The sequence below is a fragment of the Bicyclus anynana genome, chromosome 4 (genome assembly GCF_947172395.1).
Source record: "Bicyclus anynana chromosome 4, ilBicAnyn1.1, whole genome shotgun sequence".
NCBI lineage: Eukaryota > Metazoa > Arthropoda > Insecta > Lepidoptera > Nymphalidae > Bicyclus > Bicyclus anynana.
Window position 1 is genome coordinate 11395752 of NC_069086.1, and position 20672 is coordinate 11416423.

The window sequence follows — 20672 nt, forward strand, 5'->3', positions numbered from 1 at the left end:
TATGACCTCTGCCTAAAAGTCTCTGCCTGAAGACTAAATATTTTAATTAAGATCTTGTTTATTTTGAGTATATTTGCCATTTTCTTCTCATACCCCTTCAATAAGTAAGTGTTAGTGACAGTGTGACAATAGTCCAACGTGTGTGACAAATTTCACCCCCTTAAATTGTATAGTTCCGTTTACCTCTAAATTAAAAATCATTAAAATCGGTTTAGCCGTGTTACTTTTGCATTACTATATATAGTCGGGTATTTTGATTTTTTAATTGTAATTACTTAATTTTCCTTTTAGTCGGTATGAATGTAATAAAATAACCTGCGTGTTTAAAAAATAAAGCTTGCATCTTTGAAACAGAAATATGAATTTTTATAATAAGATGTTTGCATATTATTATGTCTAAACTTAATGCGCAAATCGTAACAGGATCACGAGCGCTAATTTTGTTAGCACTAAGCCAAGCCTAAGACCTTAATATTTACTTGTTTGTAATTATCGTCACCTCTAATCGAATTATAGGTATAGCTCAAAGATATACAAAATCCACATAATATGGTAGAGAATATTGCTGAAGAGCTTGCATATTGATTTACTCTTTAAATTATCATGTTAAAGGTCAGGACATTTTTTGCATAAAAAATACCCACAACTCCCCAGCCAGGTCTCCAATTATATTAATCAGTGATTTATTAGTATTTTTAATTAAGCTTTTCTATTTCTGTAACTAGAGAATTAAAAAAACAAGATATGTAGGACAGAAATTATCCTAATATGTAAGATATGATATGAATAATAAGATTTCATCAAGACAAGATTAACAACGTAGCATCATAATCAACCTATTTGGCATTTGGAGCTCAAGCCCACCAGGCTTCTTCAATAATGTTTGGCTTTCCATCCCTATCAGATTTTATTTAAAATAACCGGGATGACCAACTACCTAACTTCTCCGATGCACGGGTAATAGTGAGAATAAAAAGAAAATCTTGTATGAAAGGAAAATTCAAATTAACACCAAGATTCAAACTCTCATTATACAAATCCGCATGGTTAATGGCACTGGACCAACGAGGTATTTTTAATTGAATTAAAGATTAACACTTCAATAGAAGATTCCAATTACAAACGATCTTCACCCATATGTTTATTGGATATATAAAACTTAGTACGTTAAAAACTATGTTGTGAGTAGTTTGCATAAAAACTTTCTGGCCAAACTATTATTAACTATCATTAATTATAGTTTTGCCAGGAGTTTTGTGACAACCTACTTGGAATATATTTTTTCATTCTAATTTTGATATAAAACACCATTTCTTACGTGTAAAAGACAAAGAAAAATTAGTAATCACATATATCACTGAATCTGGGGCTTTCCGAAAAAAACAGCCTAGAGTTTCACTTCAGAAAGCAAAAACAGAAAAAGCAATCTCTTTTTTCCTGAGTAAAGCGTGCACCCCAAAGTTGGAAAAATCCTGCATAGGCTAAGTCACTGGTTTTCTTTCTTTTGTGAGAATTTTTGACAATTTGTTTGGGCCCCTCAACTAATTTTGGTACTAGCCACGCTACGCCACAGCAAATAGGTGAAGGTCGTTTCTAATACGGATCTTGGACATTTTATTTGGTAATACAAATGAAAAACAGCATTACAAATTGATGACATAGCTTAGGTATACAATTGTTAGTTGGTTACAACGGTGAGTGGGTGACTGATCAATATACCATTAAGATGACACAGCGATGTCATTGGACACCGGACGCGATGTAACCAAAACATGGTCTACTGGCTCCGCATCACGTAGCTACCTTGCCATATTGTAAAATACCTACACTACGTAAGCAGGTTTAATAATTGTGCAATGTATAGTCGGAGGATTCATTCCAGTCAGTAAAATGACAAGTACAACTGTCACTGAACTGTCATTTTACTAGTAAACTTACGTATTACTAGTAAATAGACATTTCAGTGGATAGTAAGTGACATAAGTGACGTAAGTAAATAGTGACATTTCAGTAGTAAAATGACATTTCAGTGACAGCTGCACTTGTCATTTTACTGACTGGAATTAATTTTCCGACTATAGATGTGCTTTTGTGTGCTTTAAAATCATATAACTATAGGTAAGCGACTCTCCATACTATAGAGATAATATTTTAAATGAACTTTAAGCCACACTTATCTAAAAATTTTGCATGCGTTAGGAAAACGCTAAAATATCAAGTTCTGTGATATGCTTTTTGCGGCCACAAATAACTTTATTGTGAACCTGTGCTCGTATCCTGGTTTGGGCGTTGTAATATCAGTAAATTCCAAGAAATTGCAAAAATTAAAAAAGAATTGGGAACATATCCCATCCTTATTCCCAAGCACCAAATCCATGTCTATTAAAGCAGATGGCTTATCAGTACCCTGTGGTATGCCATTAATAATAGGTTATATCGGCCTTTGTGGCGCAGTGGTATGCGTTGTGGACTAACAACACGGAGGTCCTGGGTTCGATCACCGGCTGGGCCGATTGAAAATTTCTGGCTGGTGGGAAGTTTTAGCCGTGGCTAGTTACCACCCTACCGACAAAGGCGTAGCGCCAAGCGATTTAGCGTTCCGATACGATGTCGTGTAGAAACCGAAAGGGGTGTGGATTTTAATCCTCCTCTAAACAAGTTAACCAGCTTCCATCTTTAACCGACTTCCAAAAAGGAGGAGGTTCTACGTTCGGCTGTATGTATGTTTTTTTGTTTTTTTTTTTTTTTTTTTTTATGTATGTCCAGCGATAATTCCGTCATTTGTCGACCGATTTTGAAAATTCTTTTTTTGTTTTGAAGGGTTTGATTCCAGGGTGGTCCCATTTTTTTCATGTCAGGATCTGATGATGGCATCCTGGAGAAATCGAGAGGAACTTTCGAAAATCGTAGAGACGGCTAGTGCGTTTGTTAGTGTTTCCATAAGGTATTTTAAACCACTACAATTTTATGAAGGTCTGGAGTTGGTCTGATGATGGAGCCGATACACAGACGATGGAACTCGTCCACGATTTACAGCAGGTACCTTTTGTTTGGGCTTGATTTATTTGTATTGATGAGAACTTTCCACCTAGATGGTTGTGACTGTATTGAGGGTCTGATGATGAAGACGAAGGACAGTGAAGAGAACTCCTCGACGGTTCACAGTAGCTACCTTGTGTTTGGACTTGATAAATTTGTATTGATGAGAACTTTCCACCTAGATGGGTTGTGACTGTATTAGGGGTCTGGTGATGAAGACGAAGGATAGTTAAGGGAACTCTTCGACGGTTCACAGTAGCTACCTTGTGTTTTCTATCAATTATTTCTTATCCCAATTTAATAAAAGATGATATTTCTTACGTCGGATCTCGAACTATATTTATAAGATGTGCGCTGTTAGATGATGCTGTACTATACCTAAGTAAAGGTTTGACTAAGTAATATGTAAAAAAAGGGAGATAATTTTTTTGACGGTCCATTCATATCTCCATCAGGGATTAAGGTATTTTTATGTTGTAGGTATGTGTTTTCATTTTCGCTCATATTTTATGGATTTCTGATTTGTTTCCTCAGAGACATTAATAATAGAATTTCTTAATGGACAACAGCAATTGTTTCCAGATATAATTAATGGTATTTCAATTCAAATAATTTATTGGCAGGCTGATTATTATTATCGCCTTGGTAGAAACAATCGACTCATATTTCTTTCTAATCAATAAATGCAAATTGCCACGTAAACCTAATTTCTGACACTTAACGGCATTTTAATTATTCCAATTACAATTATTAAAAGTAATGTGATACCTATTTTTCTCATTTAATTAATTTAAATATTTAATTGTTATAGGGAAAAGTTAAAAACTATATGAAATTAGCAGACCCGAGTAACGTTGTTTTGCCTTATAAATTTTGGAGTGGGTCACCGTTAACATTTAGGGATATGAAAAAAATTTTAATAAAAAAAATTCAACCGACTTCCAACTCAAAAAATAACTTTAACTAAAAAGCAAAAAATAACATCCTACCTATGTGCTACCTTCTGATCAGTTTGAAGGCGGTGCCAAGCCTGTTTTAATTAAATACGTTTAAACTATAAAATTTCTGTGGTTATTCCAGAAACAGCTTTAATTAAAACACGACACTGGCTTGGCACCGCCTTCAAACTGATCAGAAGGTAGCACATAGGTAGGATGTTATTTTTTGCTTTTTAGTTAAAGTTATTTTTTGAGTTGGAAGTCGGTTGAATTTTTTTTATTAAATTTTTTTAGATTGAATTATCAATTACTATCAGGTAAGATTGTAGTCAAGGGCTAACTTGTATAGAGTAAAAATAATAATAGGTTGACGGTGATGATATATAAAATAGAACGCTTAGATAAATTTAACCTTGCTAACGGAGAACGTTGCTTTCTTCAAAGCTGTCGTAAAACTGTATCTAGTGACGGCCGACAAAACATTGGGTATGCTATTGGAAGTTTTTCCCAGTGACGCAATATATCCATCACGTGCTATTGCCAGAATAATAGTCTAATCCACGGCCGACCTACAAATGTTTACACGATAATAATTTATTACATTTCGGCTAACTGTGAAATAGCAACACTACCAACGATATTATAAACTAGAGATAACTAGTATAAATCAAGCACTAGCGCATCAAAAGTAATGCACGCCATTGACGATCAATTATTCTCACGTTTGTGCTGCACCCACGACTATAACGATCGTGTATTGGTCGCTGCGTGCATGACAATTCGACTTATGAAACGTCTTCGCTGCCGTTAGCGCTGCAGAAACGTGAGAATAATTGACCGTCAATGGCTGACTTAAGGCGGACAAAATATTATGTGCCATAATGTAATTATTGTCATAATGTCATTTAGTCGCGTATTAAACAACGAAAGTTACCTATTTAAATACATAATACCTAAATACATATTGCCTACAATGTCGAGTTGTGTTTAGGAAGTGTAAAAACTATACTTATACATAATACATACATATATATAATATTGATATATGATGTAAGTATATAGATAAATATAATATATTGTGCATGTGTGCACAGTGCAGTGCAGTAGAGTCGCTAAATTCGGATCACTTTTTGCGTTGATTTTGTAAGCACGTTACTTATCTATAGTATAAAATAATCATTGAACACTATTAATAGTAATATGCAAACATCATCAACATCATTGTCAAGCTAAGTGTGCTAAGTTCTACGAGCATGTTATGGTTTACTAAGCATACATAGCTAAGTAATTTTATGAAACAACAAATCTCACTTCGGTATTTACCGACCGTAGTAACTCAGTAGTGCAAAATGGAAATCTCCAGCCTAGGCAGCAAAAACGACTTTTGCTTGCTAATTATGAATACGCCGAGCGGACAGTTTTACATATTAGAAATTTAAGGCGAAAAGTTTTAAGGAAAAAAAAATTCTTCGTAAAATTCGCATAAATATTTGTTCTTATTATGAGGATAAAGACGTATTTAGTAAAGACATGTATGTCATAACAATACCGGAATTTATTTCTACTACGTAACAGAGTTGCAAAGGACGTCTCTTGGAAAAACGCTACCCGACTTCCTGTGCATAAGCTTACACTTGATGAGCGTCTACACCTCACATAATACCCTGACAAAATAGAAAGAAGAATTCCCAAGAAAAGTTAAAATATCATTGAAATTTCAGAATTTAAACTATCGTGAGTGTTATTCATCATAGTTAGTCATGACTTCGGGCCCCGTATGGGTTCGAAACTTATATCACGTGAGTTTTAGTCGTGTATCAATTAAATTAATATATCATTGAAAGTTAGTTATCACTTTGGTACACCGCCGAACAATTTGCCCTAGAAGAGTGATATAAAAATTGTATTTTTCATCAAGGAACATACTTTTATTACCAATTATTTAACCAGATCAGAGATGATAGTATTATCATCTCCATGTATTTTATACGGGGGTGTATCTGGGTTCCCTGTGCCAGCGTTATATGAACCGGTGGCCATTCCCCGTTGGTTTGTATTTTAATCTATCTATCTATATATATAAAAATGAATTGCTGTTCGTTAGTCTCGCTAAAACTCGAGAACGGCTGAACGGATTTATCTTATCTTGGTCTTGAAATGTTCGTGGAGGTAAAGTTTAAAAGGTGAGAAAAATTAGAATAATTGCTGGGAAAACCATAAAATCAACCCTTTTCTATTTCCCATATAAACGTTTGAGTTTTAAGTAGGGGTAGGAGTAGGGTAGGGGTAGAGTAGGGGTAGGGTAGGGGAAGTGTAGGGGTAAGGTAGGGATAGGGTAGTGGAAGGGTAGGGGTTGAGTAATGTAGTGTAGGGATAGGGAAGAAGTGCACATAAGTCAAAGCGAAGCTTGACGGGTCCGCTAGTACTGTATAAATAACTAATTAGCAAACGACGATCAAACTGTTCGTAAGTACTATTCGTAGGTCCCCAGAAGGGGGAGAGTGAGTATCAAGGGACAAGGAGCGAAAAGAGAAAATAACTTATAGGGAGTCAATAGGAGTCCCGAGAACACGCAAAGAGCAAGTATCGGGTTCGCCCTCCCTCGATTCGGCCCAAATTACCGAGAGGTTGAAAGGGCCATGGGAGGTGGTGTGTTGTTCGTAGGTACTTCTTCTACAGTGTGTTTTCTAAATGTTTGTTGTTACTTTTGGTAATATGTTCAAAGTTTATGGAGAGCAAGAAAACTCATATCTGAGCGTACATCTCGATTCTCGACTCACGTAAAGTTCAATGTGAAGGTCAATCGCTTTGACCAATCGATAATACGAGTAATTTCAGCTCGCGTGACGTAGGCAGCTACGGATACAAAACTTAAACTTTATACCTCTTACCTACTCGAACTAAGTAACTAAAATTTAAAGAATTTTCCAACTTGGACCACTAGTTCCTGAGATTGGCGCGTTCAACTAAACAAACTTTTCAGCTTTACAATATTAGCATAGACATACAAAATCATGAAATTGGATTTTAACGCGGGAAAAATAATAAAATATGAATAATAATGAAGGGTACCGTTTTTGTACTACGTACGTTCGGAACCCTTAAAAAGATGGAAAGGATAAAAAGTAGCCTATAATCAGCTCCAAGGTGCCATTTCATTTATCACTGTACCAAATTCATCTAAATCAGATTAGCTGTTTAGCTGTAAAAAGGTGACACACCGATTTTCACGCATTCAAATCTAATAATATTAGTATGGGTGTACTCGCTGATAAGCACGTATGCAATCGATAATACGATGCGAGTCATGTCAGCTCTTGTGACGTAGGCAGCTATGGATACAAACAAACTTTAAACTTTAAAGGATGTTTTAAATAGATTCAAGTACTGTCTAAAACATGTTAGTAAATGAGAATTACTCAAAGACAACAAAATTTTAAAAGCACGAAAATGGTTTTTAAACATTAGAGAAAAATTAGGTATACTAACGGAACTTTTCCGGGATTTTCCGAGATACAAAGTAGCGTGTGTTTTGCTCAACTATCTCATTTAGGTATCACTGAGTAGAAAATCAAAAATGTTTGTGTACTAAGCCTACTTGAAATAAATAAATTTTGATTTTTTTTCAACTGTAATAAAATTCATCTAAATTGCTTCAGCTAGCGATTTAGCATTTGTAATATTAGTATGAATGTACTCGTAGATACGCACATAAGTATCTACAATGTTTCATTTTACATAATGTATTGTACTCGTATCAATAGTTACATATATATACATATAAATATATTGGTCGCAACTTTGTTTTGGCCGATTGTGCATATACTAAACACTTATGTTGTCCAATTGCAACATATATAAAACGCCAACATAGCACATTGCTTTGCATTAGATTTTATTTATTATTATAAGTAGGTAAGTAGGTACCTACTTAATCAACTTTAAACATAAAATTAATTACGCTTAAATACACTAACTATTAGATGTTTGAATAATAATCCATAATATACAAGTGATATTTTATTTTTAACCCCTAGACGCAAAAAGAGGGGCCTGTCTGTGGTGCCATAGCTCCCGAATGGATGAAGCGATTTCAATTTAGTTTTATTTGTATGAAAGGTGATTTAATGAAAATCGGTTGTGTGGTTAAAAGTTGTGGGAGGTTGAAGTGTGGGAGGTTGAAGTGCCAAAGTGCAAAGGGCAAATTTACTCGAGTGGGGAGTGAGTTAAATGTAAGCGCCCTGAAAGATGAATATAATCAATATTGACAACTTGATCAAGAGTGTGATTAATAATTTCATGACCTTCGAAGGTTTTTAAAAATTTTAAATTTTATGTTATTATTGTACAAGTATGTTGGCAAACACACCTAATAATTATTATAAGACCCTAAAGGCTTGCTCTCTGAATACTTTAACTGCCGACTTCGTATCTCCGATCAAAATTATGATCAAAGAAAAATCCTAGAACTTTTATATATTACCAAATAAAAGCCTCCTAGCTCTTTTTATTAATTTAAATTTATTATTATTTTATTAATTTAAATTTATTAATAATTGTAGATTTATTGTCGTTTCGCGGTTTGAGAATGTATAATGTGTAATGAGCCATAAAGCCGACAGCTGATGGTTGTATATAAAATAATGAATTTCCTAAAAAGCAAAATAACCTTCATCAGGGAAAACCAGCACCGGTGCAATGCCTCCATTGTGTAACTTGTCAGCGTTGTCCGTCGCCCGCACCGAAGCTCGTACCCACGACGCGAGTTTGTCGCGCATCGCATCGCACATCAACCCACCACTGATATATCAATGTTCCGTGGAACGCACCGTGAACCCGCGGCGCCGGCGCCGACAGCGAGGACACTAACCGAGTGTCGAGCCAAACTATTCTAATATCAACCGTATGTCACAAACCGCACTTCACAACCACAATTTACCTTATACTAACATTTACTTAGAATTGAGCAGTTTTGAGCACATAAATACATGAAATAAACGCAGAAATTTTCACAAAAAAATATTAAAATTAGATAAATTTTATTATATAAATAAGATGTTTTTTTAATAAATAAAATGAAAAGGCACTGAAACACGAGTTTCTTGGACGCAGTGTCGGTAGAGTATGTCAGCGCGAGCCGCGGCTCAGGGCGGACTGTCTATTCCCGGCGCGAAGCTTCACGTGGGCGGTCGCCCGCCCGCCTCACGATCAATGGTTGAGATTCGACACCTGACCCCTAAAATCTACGTAAAATCAACTAACAACACATTTTGTGAATTTCAAATGACGTTTCAATCTGATTCTATATTTAAACTTGTATGTGTCATTGATTGAGTGATTTATAGGTCATTCGTAATGTCTCGTCTCGGTAATACGTACGTATTATACGTTTATTAGAATGATGATGCCTATTAGAATGATTATATTTTCTCATGAAACTTAATTATTATACATTTTGTCCAACACAGTGTTTATTAATCACAATTATAATCATCTGTATTTAATTGGTATCGCAGGGAAAGATTATTTATTTTCATATAATGAATATAAGCCCCATTCGCCTTTCATTCCAAATAAACAAATAAGTTATGCTGAGTATGGGTACGACAATGGTTTAAACGGCCATAGCCAATAGTCCAGCGAGAAAATTAAAGATGGAACAAAGTCCAAAAGGTTCTTGTGTCAATTTCAACCCAATGCAATTTTTGTACCTTCTTCTAGAAGAGACTTTTGGATTAGAAACAGAAGCAAGGCTAAAAAAAGCTTTTAAAGGAAAATTATACTTGTATGTGGCTTTTTAAGCTGATTCCATTTTCTATAGGTACTATCGCGTACAAAATGTGAGTATAAACACTTTATGATAGATATACACTCATAGTAAGTTGGTACTTGTCTAAGTGGAATATTCTATTTTCATAAAACAATTTTTATATACCGTAATACCAAACAATGACTGTATCTCAAGGCCATTCTATTTGTAAGGCTTGCCTACGTACTCGTAACATCGCTCGTCAGCCGAAACAGATTAACTAAACAAATCAATACAAGTCCAAAAATGTATCGCATATTCTCTAAAGATTGTAGATTACTATTTGAATTAGATTTAAACATCTTTTTAACATAAAAATGGAACTGACTTCAAAGATGTATTTCAGTTATTTTGATTTTAACATAAAATTAATGTAAAACGATTTCATGAAAATTAAATGGGACTAATCTGGAAGTATACTCTTTCAAACAAAAAAAGAATTTTAAAATCGGTTAATAAATGACGAAGTTGAGGTAACAAAAAAAAACATACGCGTCGAATTGAGGTAGTACACTTTACGCAGTTTTTTCCAATGAGAGCCTATAGCCCATTAATTAGGCCTTAATCCATAACGCTGCCCCAATGTGGATTGGCAGACTACACACACGTAGTTAATTAAGAAAATTCTGAAGTATGGAGATTTCCTCACGCTATTTTTCCTTCACCGTTTGAGACACGTGATATTTAATTGCTTATAACATAAAATTGAAAATTTTGAAAAACTCCCGAATGTTATGAAATTATTAATTACACTCTCGATCATGTCGTCAATATTCTCTTTCAGTGCGCCTTCATTTGAGACCCCACTCGAGTATATTTGCAGAAATTTGGTTATTCTTACCCCCCTATCAACCCTCACAATTTTTAAACGGCTTAACCGATTTTCATCAAATATACAGAACATTCGCCTGTAAGTCACTTTTAATACAAAAAAAAACTAATTTGAAATCGTTTCATCCGTTCGGGAGCTATGGTGCCACAGACAGACTGACAGACAAACAGAGACGTCAAACTTATAACACCCATCTTTTTGCGTTGGGAGTTGAAAATGCACATAACTAAAAAATTGGAGGTGCATGCCCCGGACCGGATTCGAACCTACACCCTCCGGAATCAGAGGCAGAAGTCATACCCACTGGGCGCATATCACAGCTCTATTACTACATATTTATCGCTAATTATATCATTATACAAATGAATATTTTATATGACATCCGCGAAAGGGCAAAAGTTTAGCACTGCTAATAAGTTATTAAGCTTACAGCTTTATAAACAGACAGCAAACACTTCCTACTTCAAATACCAAATACTAACAACCTCAAATACCACATCGCTGTCATTATTTTATTGCCGCTCGATACTGACAGTACTTGAATAATGGCTTCGTTTTAGGTCAAGAACACTGCGCTCCAATGCTGTGTAGGAAATGGATTAACCTGTTCGGTCAACACTCGATCTCTTGCCAAACGCACTGTTGGCACTTAGTCCCAAATTACATTATCATAATATTCCCAGATACGAGTAAAGTGAAGTGTCGGCCTTCCTACAACATGGGTGTACGTGAGCAATGCACGCGGCGTGATGCTACGAACTCGAAATTAGGCGTAGCCTCCAGTGGCCTACACTGTAGCAGGGTTGCCAAACGTTTGAAAATTAATAAGTACATAGTAAAATGGGATGACTATGAAGCGATGACAATAGCCGTAAAATACGAGTGTGTTTTATAATAGTTAGATCCTTGTATATAGATAGATATTAGGGATGATGACGGTTTTTTAAATTTTATATAAATAAAGTATACTAATATTAAAGCAATTTTGTAAAAGTAACAGGGTATCTGCAATCATTACTTTCAGAGCTACAGGGATTTAAAGAGTCAGATTTCGTTTGTTTTTTCGATTTCGAATGATCGTTAGATTTGTATGGGCGTTCAAACAAAATTACTAATATCTTTGTTATTTTATAGTTTACATATTAAAAAATGTCACATTTAATGTAAGGAAGCTAAAACTGTATGAATTTTCAACTAATTACGATAAAAGATTTTTTTATAGATTTTGAAATTTTATAATCTTATTTATTTTGCAAATATCCAGTCAATCTTTGCTTTTATGTATAAATTAGTTAACATTGACCTAACTAACCTAATTAACATTGACTAGGTTTGAATATATTGATTTTTATAATACAATAGTATCATAAAAATCAATATATTCAAACCTAGTCAATGTTAATTAGGTTAGGTTAGGTTATCTCCAATGTATGTGATTCAAACCTACCATTAAGTAATAAAAACGGAAGTGAAATGAACAATACATAAAAAGCGTTCTATCTCTAAACTAATCTAAAGTAAAAATCTAGGGTAGGAGTAGGGAAGAAGCGCACAAGTCAAAGCGAAGCTTGACCTGGTCCTCTAGGGATAAAATAATTTTCAAAATCGGTTAAGTAAATCCATAGATCTTTACCTCTTTATAATATTAGTATAGCTTTTGCATTTGCATCGGAATGACAACCCTGCACTCTAGCGCAACGGACAATTTCGTAACATCGCGTGTTTACTGCTGAAAATGTTTACAGCTGATACTGTAAGTAGCTTAATATTTTTACGCCTGTTCTTGAAAGAAAGCGAAAAGTCGGGTAAAATGTATCTTGTTGTTTACAGCCTCAACGAATTTAATTACCAACTTGTACAACAATGTATGGTCGATGCGTCTAGCGAACTATATGTATATAGGTCTACGTGATTGAAGTACTTTTGACATTGAATGTAGAGTTGCAGCGCTTTTCATTAGCAAATACTCGTAATACTTGTATGTAAGTCTATTGGTACTTAAGTTACTTCTAAAATTCTACACGTGATTTTATGTTTGTAGTATAGATTTTATATGACAAACGTTATTTACATCAATATGTTCGACATTAATAATTATTATGTGATGGGGCCCATCACCACAAAATATATATTTTATTAGCGTGGACGACATACAAATTGTCAATATATGTTTATGACTTTATTATACTTTCAGTCATATATAACTCTGTATATATTTCATTGTTGGAAGTGTTTTACGATATATAATTATACTTATTTATGTATTTTACTGGCGAGTTTTTCTAGATTCATCCATCATTAATTACTTTTACGAAGAAGTGAATAAATTGCAAAAAGCAATATTTTTTTCTTCACTGTCGTGTATCATCATATTAACGAAGTTGCATAACGAAATTTTAAATTAAGTATAAAAGTAATTAGTTAAATTAAGTTAAAGTGAAACCAAACTATAATTGAAGATAGTATTTTGAGTAGGTAGCTTTTACTTAAAAAAACCATGAATTTTACGGACGTAAATAATTTAACGTAAAAAGCCAAAAACACATTCATACTAAAAGTAACACAAGAACGGTTTAACTACGAGAAAATTTCAGTCTTCTACTGATAGATATATACAGACATATAGAATTATAGATAAACATCATATGTAGGTATATCGTATATAGAGACGAGTTACTTCTATTAATTTGAGTTTCGTCGCCGCACGGAAATCAAAACATTTATCGCCGTTATTTTTTCAAAGATATCTTTAGATATTGTACACTTTTACGTTAGTGTTATATTAGAAAAGCTATTCGAAACCCGTGAGAGAAAAACAAATCAACATAATGGTTCACAATTCTTTGTGCATACACATTTTATTACGCTCGTCTCGTCGTCTTGTTCAATAATAATATGCGCTTCAGTGCGTACTTACCGGTGCCAAGCTTTTTATAAAGAACTAAATTATTTTTGTATTTCTTATTCTAATACACTTTTGTATATTAGGGAAAGATATATTTCTTATAGTAGCTAGGGAAGCTCGGGATGCTAAATTTGCAGTTACTAATCAATAGTTATATAGTTGGAATCGATTACAGACAATAGGGTAAGGGATATGATTAGGGGTAGGTTATGGTAGGGCAGAGGTATGGTTTGGGTAGGGTAGGGAAGGGGTAGGGTAGGTGTAGGGTGGGAGTAGGGTAGGGTAGGGGTAGGGAAGAAGTGCACATAAGTAAAAGCGAACTTTGACCGGGTGCGCTATTAAATATATTATTTTGAAAGTTTTTGTTGGAGAGCATTATAATGATCGATACTGAGACCCAAAACACTTTTTTGTTATTTTTTGTCTGTCTGTCTGTCTGACAGTCTATCTTTTGTATTAACGGGCATCACACTGAAACTACTGAATTAATTCAAATGAAACTTGGCTCGATTTCATGCCATAATACGAAGATGGGTATAGGATAACTTTTGTCGCGAAATAAAATCAATAAGGGGTGAACTAGGGGTAGAAAGTTTGTATGGAAATTCCTTTAGTTTTCAAGGTACATTTGTAAATGTAAAATTAGTGGACTACTTATTATACTTTAAAAAACTTGCAAAAATATAAATAGAAGGGAGTGAAATAGGGGTTGAAAGTTTACATCGATTTTCACGCGGACGTAGTCGTGGGCGTCCGCTAGTATAGTAAGATATATAAAGAAAAAGATATACTTATTGTTTTTTAATGACATCAAAGACATACCTTTGTCAACTAGATTACCATTCGGTATTAAAAATAGCCAGCAAAGTACGACGTGAGAACGTTTGGTTAATGTCATATTTTACTACCGACCGCGTGCCAGGAAGACCGCGAGACACCTTTGATGAGATCGTGAATTTAAAACGGACTATTCGCTAATTCAAGAATAAAAGCCATCGAATAATTTAATGAACTGAAGATAATCATTTACTCGTATGTTATTATATGCATGTTTTTTGTATCAATTAATGAAGTAATGAGCAAGGTAAAACGTACTAATTTGTACAAACTTATTTGACTCAATTATTTTTTGAGTAAGTCACTAAGTTAGCGGCAGATAAGAGTAGGTAAAAGGTCACAAAACCTCTTAAGTCAGCCATTGACGATCAAGTAAACTCAGCTAACGGCATGAACTGATATCGTGTTGGTCGCGATGTGCATAATGGCTCGGCTCGACGCAAAAAAATAATTTTTGTTCATCCGTTCCACGAGTTTGCAGCGATTCCGCAAAATCGTTTGTACCGTGTGTTGAGTCAGTTATCTTTTAATTTAACCCCTAGCCGATTAGAGCCTTTAATTATTATCTACATTTGTTTGAATTTCACATGTACTATTGCAACTTCTACAATACTGAGAAGATGAAAGAAGTATGAATCAATTTTTATTACTGGTATTTTAATCAGGCAAGCACAATCACTAATATAGATACTTCCGAAGTTAAGTTTTATAATTGACTAGCTGACGCCGCGTGGTTTCACCCTCGTGGTTTCCGTTCCCATATTAATAAAAGAAAAGGATAATTTATTTCCTCGAACTATCTAAATCTGATTTTTTTTTTCAAATCGGACTATACTAGTAGTTTCTGAGATTAGCGCGTTCAAGCAAACAAACAAACTCTTCAGCTTTATAATATTAGTATTGATTTAAAACCTATGAAATTTTTAATAAAAAAAATTCAACCGACTTCAAAAACATAAAACGTACGTATTTTTGGCTTTTTAGTTTAGTCGGTACGTTTTATGTTTTTGAAGTCGGTTGAATTTTTTTTTTAATTTTTTATTTATAAATTTTTAGTGTAATCATACTACAAGTAGATTTAGATGTAGGCAAGAAAAAATCCTCCAAGATATGTTGGTCTGTGTAGTCGTGTTAAAACCACTAATGACAGTCACAAAATTTTTAGGTGAAATGTCCTCATCAATACAAATTAATCAAGCCCAATCACAAGATAGCTACTGTTCATCACTCAAAAGGTTTGTAACTAGGCGTGGTTCTTACGATTTTTGAAAGTTCCCCTCGATTTCTCCCCAGGATCCTATCATTATTCAAAACGGTCCAGGCGACTTCGAGTAATCAGATAACATACATTTAAAAAAAAAACAAAACATACACTCGAATTGAGAACCTCTTTTTTTGAAGTCGGTTAATAATTGCGTATTTGCATTTGCATTTCAATAAAACGCTAATCTCATAAACTGTTTAGAAGTAAGAACAACTTGCCGTTGATTTGGCAACAAAACGATAAGATATGCACGATTTGCTTCGCCCGTTATTTGTTAGCTTTGCGAATTTCAATGATTGTACAACTTTTCAGATAAAAGATTTCATTTAATAAGTTTGCTTAACCGTTGTAAAATAAACACAATTAATATGAACCTGTATATTTACTTTTTAAATATATATTGCCCAAGTGTTTGTTAATCTCATTTAGAAAGGCCGAGTCGTTATTGATGAGACTTTTGTCTAGTTTTTAGTGGGTGACTGCATAGTTTATGGAAGTATTAGACCCGGTAAGTGGCGTTGCGATCTGATTTAACTTTTCTAAGTTTCTCTAAATAAAATTGAAACTCAATAACTTTTCAGAAAGAACATACATACACGAGACTTCGGACTTGAATCCATTCCTTTGCAATAGAGACATCTATTACAAACGAATCAAAGGTAGAGCAAGAAGACTTCCAAAAATTGCCCCTGTTTTGTCCAAATTCAACATAACATAAGAACAGAACATTCTGTCGTATAAGCAATAAAATCACTATACAAAAATACAGCTAGAAAAGAAATAAGAAAAGGTTGCGAGTCTGCGAAACAAATAACTTTCAGATGTTGATGTGAAGTAACATTAGATTCGTAAGTGAGTAAGGGTTAACAAACTCAATTTAGGTTCTTGACATTATTACTTCGAGACATTCTGTCGCCCCGCGATGTCCTGCCTGCCCTTCAAATGTCCTCTGCACTCCTTCAACACTATCGGTTCTCATTAGACGACAAAGTTTCTACGCCGAGGATCGCGTTTGTACAACTTTCGTAGATGAGAACTTAGTTGAGTTTTCACCAAAAGCAATGTGAGATAAATCTGACTCGGGTTTACATTAAGGTAATTTCGATAATATAGATATAATTGATTAATTAATCATTGTCAGTTTTTTTCTCATTTAATTATTTTTTTATTGAGAGTTTTTATCAGCGAAGATATCGTATAAATATTAAACTTATCAATAAAACATTTCTTAATCTGAATTTAAATCTTTATAAACTTTTCAACTTGTTGTTGAGAAAATGATGTTACAGACTACGTTTGTTTTTTTCATCTGAGACATCTTGAATGCCCAAGAAACCGGTGGTTTCTTAGGCATTTGGGCAAACCTGTATTCGGCTTTTAATCTAACATTTAAGCGAAAGCTTTAAAGTTTCGACCAACACGGTCGAAACTTTTCGTTAAAAGATCATTGACTGAAACGCGACTTTCGTAACTATAATAGTTGACTCAACATTCCGCATGACGGTAATCGTGGTGAAGATCAATCAAGGTATTTTGATACTTTTCCCTTTTATACGAAAATACGTTTACCTACACTTTTATTTCTAAGTTTACATTTTTCGCAATGTCTTGTTCTGAGTCTAAAAAAAATATTTGACAATTAATAAATTAAATTATGCAATTTTAGCACGAATTCATTTTTACTCATATATACAGAGTCTACAATAAGCCATTCACGTTTTCATTATTCTGAAAACGATTTGAACAAACTAATACTGTAAATACTAAAATACTTATCGACCTCGACGATTATTATTTAACTTCGTCAATTACTTAACGACGTCACTAAAGACTCACTCATAACACTGACATTAAAAGAAAAATTGGATGTAAAATGTAGAGCTACAGTATCGTGATATACCTACTTACTTATAATTAGACGACCGTCGTCGGTTATTCCGAGCATGGAACGTCACAGGACCAAGTAATGGCTTTAGAGACGTGCCCGCTAAATACCAAAACACTACGAAACGAGTGATTTACGTATCTCACATGACCGCGATAATAAAATTGCTAATGAAAAATCTTTGTGGGTGCTTTAATTTGTTTTTTTAATACGTCCGTCTATAACAATGGATGTTATTTCTACACGTGGTTACATGTTTATAATGTAACTAATATTTTCAGCTGTTGCTTTGTAATTTTCCCAAACACTTCAAATCGAAGTCTCTATTGTTCCTAGAGATAATTGCCAATTAGGTTAAGCTGTACTTATATCGATCGATATTAAAATAGGTTTATAAATTAATATCTAAATATTATACCAAGTAGGTAGGAATTTTACAAAAATATCTGCAAAGAGAAAGATGATCTAAAATTCTAAACGTCTGAATTTGATAAAATATTTATGGCTGACCATATCCATTCAATACATAAATATTCAGATAATTATATACAGACTATGCCGTGTCATCTATACTATTATAAAGCTGAAGAGTTTGTTTGTTTGATTGATTCATTGAACGCGCTAATCTCAGGAACTACTAGTCTGATTTGAAAAATTCTTTCAGTGTTAGATAGCCCATTAATCGAGGAAGGCCACAGGCTATATATTATCCCCGTATTCCTACGGGAACGGGAACCACGTGAGTGAAACCGCCCGGCGTCAGCTAGTTTAATTATATTATACTCATATGTGGAATAATAGATAGCTCTGTGAATATTTTCAAAGTCAACCAAAGGAGCGGGATTCGCTACGGAACAATCAATATGTTTGGCGCATGCGTCAAAACGAGCTGAAATATTTTTGCGAATTACAAAGCGTAGGCGTCTTACGTTTCCATTTAACTATGATCGATTGAATGTTTACAACCAGCACGTAAGAACATTTCCCATAAAATAGACTTAGCTTGGATGTTTTTTCCTAGATTGAAATGAATCATATTCTTCAATCTTATTTTTAACGTAGAACCTAACACATACCAAAAGCTTATTTATGTTTTGCCTAATGACTCTGTAAGAACACTTGCTAGATAATTAAATTCAAGTATCAAAATCATCATTTTCAATTACAAGTAAATAGAGATCCTTAGACTAAATGACATTTACTTCCTTATTGGTAATATTTTCTCTCGTTCAAATGCTTTCTTGCTTGCTTGCCCAGACGCCAACTTTAATCGAACGACTCACCTCGCTATTCCTTAACTTACCACTTATCATCTGATAAGCCCACATGCGTGCAACGCTAACGGCTTGACGTCCGATAAAACTGATCATGTGTTGATCGCGATGTGCATGACATTATGCCGATCGCGATCAACACACGATCAGTTTTATCGGACGTCAAGCCGTTAGCGCTGCACGCATGTGGGCTTCCTTGACCGTCAGTGGCTGACATAACGATGTTTTAGTAACTCGGCAGTGTGACTCTCTTTAAACTCTTTATCTACAGTACTGTATTAGGAGAGATAGAGACGAATAAGAAACTCACACATCTTTTAACTAAATTCCCACAACTGAAATACATAATTTCTGCTAAATCCTGCAGTATTTTTAGGCACATATATGAGTTACATGAGTACCTAATGAGACACTGGAAATAGAATTAAAAATAATCTATGACGATCATCTAGTTCCAAAGTAAGCGTAACTACTTTCAGCACATTTTGGTATTTTGGGTGCTAAAATAGCATCATATACACTCGTATCAACCCATATCCGGCTCACTACTGAGCTCGAGTCTCTTCTCAGAATGAGAGGGGTTAGGCCAATAGTCCACCACGCTGGCCCAATGCGGATTGGCAGACTTCACACACACAGATAATTAAGAAAAATCTCTGGTATGCAGGTTTCCTCACGATGTTTTCCTTCACCGTTTGAGACACGTGATATTCAATTTCTTAAAATGCACACAACTGAAAAGTTGTAGGTGCATGCCCCGGACCGGATTCGAACCCACACCCTCCGGAATCGGAGGCAGAGGTCATATCCACTGGGCTATCACGGCATATACACTCACAGTGTACTTATTAACAAGATTTTTATTTGAATGGAAAAAGATCAAAGCATTCATAAGGAAACGCTAGAGATTATCCATACCTTATCTGAAAACTTGTATTAATTGTAGGAAACTTCCTGGTCATCAAGTCATCGGAGCACTTTGATATTTGCGATACAGATAAAGCTATCTAATCTAATCGTAAATATACAATTGACTGTTATTACAATTGCACAAGCAAGTAATCCATTTCCACATTATTGCACATACTATTTTATTCGTTACAGTCGATATTTTTAGGTTCCGTACCACAATGGAATACGGAACCTTTTTAACCAAAGTATGAAGGCGGTGCTTAGCCGGTGCTGTCTTAATTTAAGCCATTTCCGACAGGAGAACATGAAACAACACTGTTTGCAAAATCTAAATCTATAAGATATTCTCACATGGCTTGAATTAATACATCACCGGCTTAGCCTTCATACTGATCAACAGGTAGAACATATTATGATGTTATTTTTCGCTTTTTAGTTTAGTGGGTACGTCTTTAGGTTGTGAAGTCGGTTGTATTTTTTTATTAAATTTTTTATTATTTTTCTCAGGGTCTAATGGCTGTCCGTCTGCCTGCCAAGAAGCGTTATCTCGGAAACGCGTGGAGGTGTCGAGTTAAAAAAAAACCATAATAAGTAGGTACCGTATTAGGTCCACCTTAGGTCTATATTAATACATGACGTTACGAAAGTGCTTGAAAAGTAAACCTAATTGAAATAAATAAATATTGACTATTGACTACAGTCGCTAGAAGCTGTAAAAAAATCAAACTTCTATGCTTTTAACAAAAAAACAAAGTTTTTGTCGTGTTTAAACGTATATAACGACACTCAAGGGAATCGAAGTTTATAGGGCACCTACTGTCAGTTGCCCAGAACTATGAAAGATTGAAGTTTCAAGCAATACCGTGTTGTACAACAAGTATAGAGAAAAATCTCAAACTTACACATTACACATGTTTCCAATTATGTACTTAAATGAATAAAATAATATAGTCTTTATTTAAAATACGTAATCAATG

General features: G+C 34.4%; 1 protein-coding gene across 2 annotated transcripts in view; it reads right to left on the reverse strand.

Annotated features, from left to right (window-relative positions):
• The window catches only part of LOC112051779 (b(0,+)-type amino acid transporter 1), a 58041-nt gene that overhangs the window by 22604 nt on the left and 14765 nt on the right, over nucleotides 1–20672 (reverse strand). Inside the window, exon 1 of one of the 2 annotated variants that reach the window (XM_024090569.2) lies at nucleotides 8647–9116. The exons of the other annotated variant lie outside the window; for it this stretch is intronic. Within the exon in view, the coding sequence (XP_023946337.1) occupies nucleotides 8647–8767 (121 nt within the window). The 5' untranslated portion in view covers nucleotides 8768–9116. Of the gene's footprint in view, nucleotides 1–8646; nucleotides 9117–20672 lie in introns of those variants that run through there. 2 annotated transcript variants of the gene reach the window in all.